This window comes from Anolis carolinensis, chromosome 6 (genome assembly GCF_035594765.1).
Source record: "Anolis carolinensis isolate JA03-04 chromosome 6, rAnoCar3.1.pri, whole genome shotgun sequence".
Taxonomy (NCBI): Eukaryota; Metazoa; Chordata; class Lepidosauria; order Squamata; family Dactyloidae; genus Anolis; species Anolis carolinensis.
Window position 1 is genome coordinate 12810378 of NC_085846.1, and position 9998 is coordinate 12820375.

Genomic DNA, 9998 nt, shown 5'->3' on the forward strand with positions numbered 1-9998 from the left:
GAGGCTGTTAGGCATGGTGGGAGTTGAAGTCCAAAACACCTAGAGGGCCCAAGTTGGCCCATGCCTGAGAGACAGCAGTTGATGGGAAAGGACTACATTTCCCAGGGTGCAGCGCGGCGCCAGCTCTCTCTCTTTCCCGTGTTGCCCCGCGCGGCGTGTGTCTGTTGGATGGCGAAGGGAACTCCGTTGGAGGCGAGTCCCGCGCTTGGAGCCTCTCGCTCGCCTCCTTCTCCTCCGCCATGGCTGCCTCTCTCTCCCCGCTGAGGTTCGGGGCTCCGGCCGAGAGCTCCGTCTGCCTCCTGCTTCCCCTCGTGATCCCCGCCGGAAGGTCCCTGGTCCTGTCGCGAGGTGAGCGCTTCCAGTTGCGCGTCTGCACTGCAGTGTGGCACCGCTTTAACTGCCAGGGCTCCAAGTCAGTGAGCGGGATTTGAAGTTTGCCTTATGTCTTTGGGACCTTGGGAAACCACAACTCCCAGTCGCCTTGAACTCTGTCATTTAAAGCGGTACCCAACTGCATTAATTATATAGTGTGGATGCGAATTCAGTTCATGATTGCCTTCCGCTTTATAATTAGAACTAACTGTTGATATAGTATAATATACTGGTAGTGCATTATATATATACTAGCTGTGCCCGGCCACGCGTTGCTGTGGCAAAGTGGTGGTGGTATTGGTTAAAAATTGTTGTGTAATGTTTATTTGACATTATTTGTATTTTTTAATTAATTTTATTGTAAGTTATCTTTTTATTTATTATATTTTATTATTTTCTTGTATTATTTTTAGTTATTTTCTGTTATTATAGTATTTTATTGTATTAATTTTTTAGTGTTTTTAATTATTTTTAGTGTTTTTAATTATTTTTTATTGGGTTGCTAGGGGAGGAGCTTAGCCTTCTAACTGACAGCAATTGGATAAAAGCAATTATTCCTCTCTCTCTAATTAGGACTTTATTTTTCTTTTCTTTTTGTTGTATCAACCTAGAGCCGTGGATGATGGGTTGTGTCGTCAAATTTCGAGGTTGGGGGCCTGTAGTTTTGTTGTTTTGTGGGTCGCCGTGATGCCATCACTCTTTTATATATATAGATTGTGGCATAATATAATAATAATAATAATAATAATAATAATAATAATAATAATAAAGTAGAGTCTCACTTATCCAAGCTAAACGGGCCGGCAGAACCTTGGATAAGCGAATATCTTGGATAACAAGGAAGGATTAAGGAAAAGCCTATTACCCATCAAATTAGGTTATGATTTTACAAATTAAGCACCAAAACTTCATGTTTAACAACAAATTTGACAGAAAAAGTAGTTCAATATGCAGTAATTACTGTATTTACGAATTTAGCACCGAAATATCATGATGTATTGAAAACATTGACTACAAAAATGCGTTGGATAATCCAAAACGTTGGATAAGCGAGTGTTGGATAAGTGAGACTCTACTGTAGTACAATATAATAATAATAATAATAATAATAATAATAATAATAATAATACAGTAGAGTCTCACTTATCCAAGACTCACTTATCCAAGGTTCTGGATTATCCAAGGCTTTTTTGTAGTCGATGTTTTCAATATATCGTGATATTTTGGTGCTAAATTTGTAAATACGGTAATTACAACATAACATTACTGCATATTGAACTACTTTTTCTGTCAAATTTGTTGTATAACATGATGTTTTGGTGCTTAATTTGTAAAATCATAACCTAATTTGATGTATACAACAAATTTGACAGAAAAAGTAGTCCTCCTTATTAGTAGAATCCCTCCTTATTATCCAAGATAATAATTTATCCAAGGTTCTGCTGGCCTGTTTAGATTGGATAAGTGAGACTCTACTGTAATTGTAAATTATAGGTTGCTGTGAGTTTTCCGGGCAGTATAGCCATGTTCCAGAAACCTTATATTAAATATACAATAATAAAACAGTATATCATTATGTTATCAGTAGTAATTATATTTAAAATATTATAATATTATTATAGATTATTATGTTATACGTATTAGTATTAGTATTATATTGTATTACATTATAATAATATTACCAATATTATATGTATATACAATGTGTTGTTGACGGCTTTCATGGCCGGAATCACTGGGTTGCTGTGAGTTTTCCGGACTGTATGGCCATGTTACAGAAGCATTTGCTCCTGAAGGCAATTTAATGCTAATCAAGCTGGCTAATTGCAACATTCACACTTGCCTCAAACAAACAAGAGTTCTTTCTCCCACCCTGGACCTTATTCCACAGATATATAAACCCCACTTGCCTGGTTTCCAGCAGATCTCACAGCTTCTGAGGATGCCTGCCCATAGTTTTAGGCAAAACGTCAGGAGAGAATGCTTCTGGAACATGGGCAGACAGCCCGGAAAACTCGCAGCAACCTAGTGATTCCAGCCATGAAAGCCTTCAACAACATATGGTATATACATATAATATTGACAATAATATTAGAATGTAATACAATAAAATACTAATAATACAATATAATAATATGGAATAATTATAATGTAATATAGTAATACTATTATATTAAATATAATTACTACTGATAATATATAATGATATACTGTTTTATTATTGTATATTTGTATCTTTTAAGTTGTAATGTTTTTAATTTTGAGCCACTTTGATTCTCTGCATGGAGAGATAAAGTGGGATATAAATAAATAAACTCTCGGGAACCCAGCCATCAACCTATTTATTTATTTATGACATTTGTGCCCTGCCTTTCCCCAATCAAGGGCCCAAGGCAGCTTACAGCCAATAAAAACATACAATATAAAAGTGAAGAACAAGTTAAAATCATAAATATTAGAAAATGTTGTAAAACCCTTATTAAAACCCTAACAATACTGAGATAAATGGATTATGGCCTGTTAGGATCACAACCCATTAGGGAGATTAGATTATGACCAATTAGGATCACAGCCTAATGGGGAACAGAGTTTCAGGAGTGTTCCTTCAGTTTCTTTTGTAATGGATAGATTCTTTTGTAATGGGTGGTAGATATTTTGTTTCTATTTGATGCTTTCAGCAGACAAAGATTCAAGCAGACTTCTTTTTAAAGTAACATATTTGTTTAGTCATAGCTTCATGTATTTAAAGATACAGGCCCATTTGTCAGGTTAAACTTTAACAATGCTTCAGTTTGTATCTTTAACTTACAATCTTTAAAGGTCTCTTCAAAACTATATTGCTTTGTACAGCTCTCTTTAATAACAGTCTACTTTAAAAGGAACACAAGCCTCAACAGTTTTCTAACTTCTAACACTGGCTTGTGCACTCTAACAGACTCAGGCCTCAACTGACTTCTAACTGTCATCCTTTTAAAACTGAACATTCTAAACTGGCACTGAACCAATCACATGGTCTGCTTTAAGCATATAGAGATAAGGAGACTGCAAACCAAAATAAGACATACATGTCAGGAAATAAGCCGATACAGTACAAAACAGACAAACATCAAATAGAGGGGGCTTGAGAATGTTGCTGTTTCCAACAAATGAGATAAATAAAACCACCCTGATAACACCTAACAAAGTCAAATGGCCTTCTTAATCATAGGATATCATTGTCATTCCTTCTACAGCCCCGCCCAAAAGGCTCTTCCTGAAAGCCAACAGAGAGGGTGCAGATCTCATCTCCTGTGGGAGGGCATTCCAAAAAGAGGGCACCACTCCCGAGAAGTCTTTAGTCTAGCAGTCTTTAGATGAAGAGTGTCCTGAATACTTGACACCAACAATTTCTCACTAGGAACCTAATCTCATTGGATGTTATAGAATAACAGGAAGTGCATCTACTTTGAAGAAATAACAACAATAATAATCAGAATCAATGTATCTGTAACAGTCTTCTTGCTATAGGTACCTTTGCTGCACGCTTGGAGTGACTTCGGGTTCATCTACACTGAAGAATTGATGCAGTTCGACACCACTTTATTTGCCACAGTTCAGTGCTGTAGAATCATTGCAATTGTAGTTTTACAAGTTCTTCAGGTGCATCTACACTGAAGAATTGGTACAGTTTGACATAACTTAAACTTCCATGGTTCAATCATGGGAGTTGTAGTTTAACACATTCTTTAGCTCTTTTGCCAAAAAGTGCTGGTACCTGGCCAAACTACAATCCTAAAATTTCATAGCATTAAGTAGTAGCAGTCAAAGTACTGTTGAATTACATTAATTCTACAGTATAGATGCACCCTTTAACCGCTGTGTCTCATTGCTGTGGATTTATGGGATTTGTAGTTTGATGAGGCATCAGCACTCTTTGGCAGAGAAGACTAAAAACCTTGTTAAACTACAGCTCCCATGATCCCAAACCATTGAGCCATGGAAGTTAAAGTGATATCAGAGTGCATTAATTCTACAGTGTATGTGCACCTGAATTCAGCCCAGTGTGCAGCAAGGGATCCTATAGCAAGAAGACAGATTCCATATGGGGTGTGTGCCCCTTTTCTAAGACACCTTCTGTGTTTGCGGGAATGAGGATGGGGTTTCTTCTCAGCTACCCAAATAGCTTGGTTTGCTGACCAAAAACCTGTTTACTGTTGTTTCTAACAGATGGGACAAAAACTGCCTGGATTCTGTCTCTATCAGAAGAAAATAAGAGCAAAGGGGAAAATCCAGAAGGTGGTTCAGAACTGCGTAAGACATCCTCATGCAGCCCCCAAGAGGGTGGCCTTGAGGGAACCCAACAGGGAGACTCCGTAAAAGAGCAAGTGGCCTTTTGTAAAGGGAACTCTAAGGATCCCCAAAGGAGCATCAAACCCAAATCCTACAAATGCTCCGACTGTGGGAAAGTTTACCGAAGGAACACCGATCTCGGGAGGCATCAACGGACTCACACCGGAGAAAGGCCTTACCCGTGCCTGGATTGTGGGAAGAGCTTCAGTCGGAGTTCGATCCTCATTGAACATCAGAGGATCCATACCGGTGAAAAGCCATACATTTGCAGCCATTGCGGGCAAGGGTTCAGCCAGAGCTCCAACCGTAAACAACATGAGAAGATACATGGGAAGGATAAAATGGGCAATCCAACACATTGGGTACAAGGAACACAGACAAGCCAGCATGAGAAGATCCAGGTCCAGGAGAAGGTGGACAAGCCAACACACTGGGAACAGAAAACACGGACAAGCTGGCAAGAGAAGATGAAGGGCAAGGAGAAGCTGGGCAAGCCAACCCAGTGGGGGCAAAGTCAGCAGAGGACAGAGGACAAGAACCTTGGCCCTAAAAGCAAGATGAGAACAGAGGAGGGATTGGGGCATAAAGTAGGTTCTGGAAAGGTTTCTCCATCTCCTAAGAAAAGCCCTTTGTGGAGCTCAAAGGTGGTCCTGAAGCACCAGAGAAGCTTCCTCCTTGAAAAACCCTACAGGTGCCCTCAGTGCGGAAAGTGCTTTGCCCGTAGCACGGATTTCATCCGGCACCATATCACCCACACAGGAGAGAAGCCCTACACTTGTATAGAATGCGGCAAGAGTTTTACCCGCAGCTCCGTCCTCAACGAACACCAGAGGATCCACACAGGAGAGAGGCCCTACAAGTGTCGGGTCTGTGGGAAGGGCTTCAGCCAGAACTCCAACCGGAAGCAACACGAAGCAATCCACCAAGTGAAGAAATCAGCTGAGCCTTTCCTAAATGGACAAGAAAATTTGAACTGGGGTGCAGGACTGGTGCAGCAACAGAGAGCCAATCCAAAGAGGGGAAAGACCTGAGACAAGATCAAGGGGTAGGAGATATTCCATGAAAGTCAAATCTCAAACCCAAAAAGGAAGAGGACTAGTGTGGAGATATTTTTTTTTTAATGAGAGGTACATTTCAGCTGCTGTTACATAAAAATGAAAGTATTGTTGGTGCAGAAATTCCAAGCAAAATGCATCGATGGGATACATCTACTACTATACTATTGCTATTAATAATAATAAAAAGAAGAGGCAAAATAATTTCCTATATTTATAGTTTGATTGTGCACATACTGAACCATTTGTCTTCTCTACAACCAAAGACTGGGAAAGACCACTTTCTACAGCCAAGATGAGAAATATGCAGATCTCTGGATGCTGTCAGACTGTAACTCCCAGCATTTCTCACCGTTGTTACGCATGCATTAGATCACACTGCCTTTTAGCCAGGGGTTACCTGCAAGTTTTATTTTTCATTCACCAGCTGCTCTCCAAATGGGCATTTCATTCACCAGACTAATCCTTCCCAATAGCCAGAGCCAAAGTTTTAAAGGAATCAAATAGAATTTTGCTAAAAATTGTGTCAATGGCATAACCTCAGAATTTAACTTTTCCTGGAAATAGAATGCCTTTGAAACTATGCAGATTGCATTTTCTTACCAGTGGTTAACCACAGTCCAATTAAGGGACAGGATCTCCAAATCACAAGATCCAACTTAAGCCCCATCTGCACTGCTGTATAATGCAGTTTTGGAATACAGCTTAACTGCATTATATGGTAGTGTAGACTCATGTAATCTAGTTCGGTGCAGTTAAACTGAAACTGAATTATATGACAGTGTAATAGGGCCTTAGGTTTAGCCTGAGGATAAACACTTTCTGCCTCTTGAACCATTTTTAAATTAACAGGCTAGATATGTATTTATTGGCCTCATTCGGGCAGCAATCTTATTTTCACTTAGCTGAAAGTATTCCCATTTAACTCAGTGCAAGTTCTAAAGTAATAAACGGTGGGCTGCACTGTTAGGACTAAAATCAAATTATTAGTTTCCACTAGAGGAAGCTGTTTGAACCAAGAGTAAGTCACTTTGACTCATTGAGTCTATTCTGTTTGAGACCAGGAACTGCACTGAGGCCATAGTGCAATATTTGGTGTAGAACAATGCTAAATAAACAACAAAACATCTAATTTTCAACTTGGTTACTTTTATATTAACCTGATCATATTGATATCTGTATTTCCTCCCTGCTTTCTTTCGACATGTAACTGTCTGATTGAGCAAGATGAGGGTTGGCTGCGGAACCTTCTCAGATGAGACCTATTTGTGCTGCAAGGTCTCCACCTGGGCTACAATAAAATAAATCTGCAGTGGAATGTGTGACTTGGGGCTGTGGTGTTTGACTGAGCTCTCAATTCAAGTGTGAAGGTTTCCAGGTATCTATGGACCAGTCATTCTGGTTCCCTCAATAAAACCTGCCTCAGAGGCTTGCAGGTGTGTAGCTACAAAGTCAACAAAGTTAGGCTTCTGCCTTCCCTAAGAGGAATTCTGTCCTCCAATATATTTCCTTCGCTCCCCAAATTTTTAGCATTGAAGAGAATGAGACAAACTTGCTCACACCTAGAACTCATATGATTTACTGTGTCTGTATTTCCTTTGTAGCTTTGTCTGCCCAGACTAAATGCTCAACAGAGCTTTTATGTTACTGTAATGCTAGGAATTTGAGGAAAGAAAGAAAAAATATTGTTGTGGATAGCAATATCCTCATTTTGGGACGTTTATATTATTTCCTTTTTAAAAAATGGGGCTGTCAGGTATATAGATAGTTGTTTTGAGAGGTGTTTGTGTATGAGTGTGTGTGTATGTGTATATATGTGTGTGTGTGTGTGTGTACATACATGTCTACAGTTTGCCTACTGACTTATAGTGACTATGAATATCGTAGAGTTTTCTTTGGCAAGGAATACTCAGAGGCCTTTTGTCAGTTCCATCCTCTGAAATAGCACCTACAGCAACTGATATTCATTGGCAATCTCCCATCTAAGCACTAACCAGGGCTGCCCCTGCTTAACTTTCAAGGTGAGATGGATCTGATGCCCTTTAAAATATTTAGGTTTTGTGTTGTCATTCCTTTGAAATATACTCCAGCCTTCATTTTTAACTGCCATTAAGTTGACTTACACTTAAAGCATCCCTATTAACGTTGAGACCTACAAATCATCCTATGATTAATACCCTGCTCAGGTCTTGCAGACTGTGGGCTATGGCTTCCTTGATTCAGTCTATCCATCTGGAATCTGGTCTTCCTCGTGTCCTGTTGTCATCTACCTTACTGAGCATTGTTGCATTTCCAAGTGAGTCATGTCTTCTCATGATATAGCCAAAGTACAGCAGTCTCAGTTTGGTCATCTTAGCTTCTGGGAAGAGTCAGCACCTATATTTCAGAGGAAGGGAGTGGCAAAACCACCTCTTGAGTATGCCTTGCTTAAGAAAACGATGAAATCCACCACTCAATGGGCAACTTAGTGGCTCATACACACAGAAAGATAATAACCTTTGGAATAAGTAGCCTATCAGGTTTGACTGCTTTTCCTTAATACCTTTGCTAGGCGAAGGGAAGAAGATAAACATCTTCATTGCCTTAAGGAAGGGTTAGTAGAAGAGGGTAAAGGCATTCTGCCAAATGACGTGGTAAAGAGCAATCCTCCCCAGATGCTGTCAGTCACTATGATCCTTGAGTAATAAAAAGATGGCATTTAGTAGCAATGGGAGCTCTGTTTTGGTGGTCCCAAAGATGGCCACCATGCTGGAAATTGTTTTGTTGGCTTGTCTCCAATTGCAAGTAGAGTTTCCACAGCTCACTTGCCAAGTTGTATGATCCGCACTCAAATGTGGGGCTACACAGAAGACAAAGAAATTTCAATGTCATAATGTATAAATCAGATGAGAAAAGAATGGATATCTAAAAATAGTTGGATTGGTAGCTCCCAGCATCCACTTCAATGGACCATTGACAATGGGAATTGTTCAGTATCTGGCAAGCCATACCATCTCACATCTATCCTATTGGCTTAAAACTTTGGGAGAGGAAGGAAGAGAGGCATGAAAGATTCACCCATCTAGCATAATTACATTTTCTCAATGGGGAATGTTATGTTATCCCTGAGACATAATTTTTCAGTGTATGAACACAAAAAAAAATTTCCAGCATTCAGGGAGAAACCTCTTCTTTGTACTAGTAATGGTACAGTACTTGTATTGAAGAACAGGTGACAGAAATCATGCTCTACAATGCAGATTCTCATTTAGTTTAGTGATCTGCACTTGTGTTGGCCATTAGTTTTGGGTGTTGTGGATAGAGGAGTTTGCAGCAACTCAGACAGGCATTAGCCAACTTCAGCCCTCCAGGTGTTTTGGATTCCAACTCTCTCCTCCTACCAGCTGTTAGGAATTGTGGGAGCTGAAGTCCAAAACACCTGGAGGGCAAAAGTTGGCCCATGCCTGGCTTAGATGGAGGCTAGAGTCCCAACAGATTGTTCTGATTAAGTTTTTTTTGTGTGTGTGTCAGGAGCAACTTGAGTCACTTCTGGAGTGAATTGGCTGTCTGCAAGGACGTTGCCCGGGGACGCCCTGATGTTTTGATGTTTTTACCATCCTTGTGGGAGGCTTCTCTCATGTCCCCGCATGGAGCTGGAGCTGATAGAGGGAGCTCATCCGCACTCCCCCTGGGTGGGATTCGAACCTGGCAGCTTTCAGGTCAGCAACCCAACCTTCAAGTCACTTAGTCCACTGCGCCATCTGGGGGCTCCTTCTGATTAAGTTTGCCCATGCCTGAACTAGAGCATAGTGCAGTGGTTCTCAACCTGGGGTCCCCAAATGTTTTTGGCCTTCAATTCCCAGAAATCCTAACAGCTGGATAACTGGCTGGGATTTCTGGGAGTTGTAGGCCAAAACATCTGGGGGCCCACAAGTTGAAAACCATTGCATAGTTCAACACCTTTTGCACTCAGGGCTCTTCCACACAGCTATATGAATCAGAATATCAAGGCAGATAATCTATAGTATCTTTCAACTGGGTTATCTGAGTCCACACTGCCACATAATTTCATACAGCTGTGTGGAAGGGGCCTCAGTTCATCTGTTTCACAGATTCTATTCTGCCTTGGTCAGACCACACCTGGAATACTGTGTCCAATTTTGGGCACCGCAGCTGAAGGGAGATGTTGACAAGCTGGAAAGCGTCCAGAGGAGGGCAACTAAAATGATTAAGGGTCTGGAGAACAAGCCCTATGAGGAGCGG

At 40.6% G+C, this 9998-nt stretch overlaps 1 protein-coding gene across 1 annotated transcript; it reads left to right on the forward strand.

Annotated features, from left to right (window-relative positions):
• The first annotated feature begins 46 nt into the window (after positions 1–46).
• LOC103280819 (zinc finger protein 287) lies at positions 47–7074 on the forward strand. Its single transcript, XM_008120986.3, has 2 exons — positions 47–348; positions 4579–7074. Exons 1-2 carry the CDS (start codon positions 240–242, stop codon positions 5730–5732), a joined length of 1263 nt encoding a protein of 420 aa, XP_008119193.2. The 5' UTR covers positions 47–239; the 3' UTR covers positions 5733–7074.
• Positions 7075–9998: the final 2924 nt, after the last annotated feature.

Excerpts from the sequence above, each read along its gene's own strand:
- LOC103280819 (XM_008120986.3), top strand. The coding sequence starts at position 240 with ATGGCTGCCTCTCTCTCCCCGCTGAGGTTCGGGGCTCCGGCCGAGAGC. Across the intron at positions 349-4,578 it reads GTCCCTGGTCCTGTCGCGAG|ATGGGACAAAAACTGCCTGG; the intron begins GTGAGCGCTTCC and ends TGTTTCTAACAG.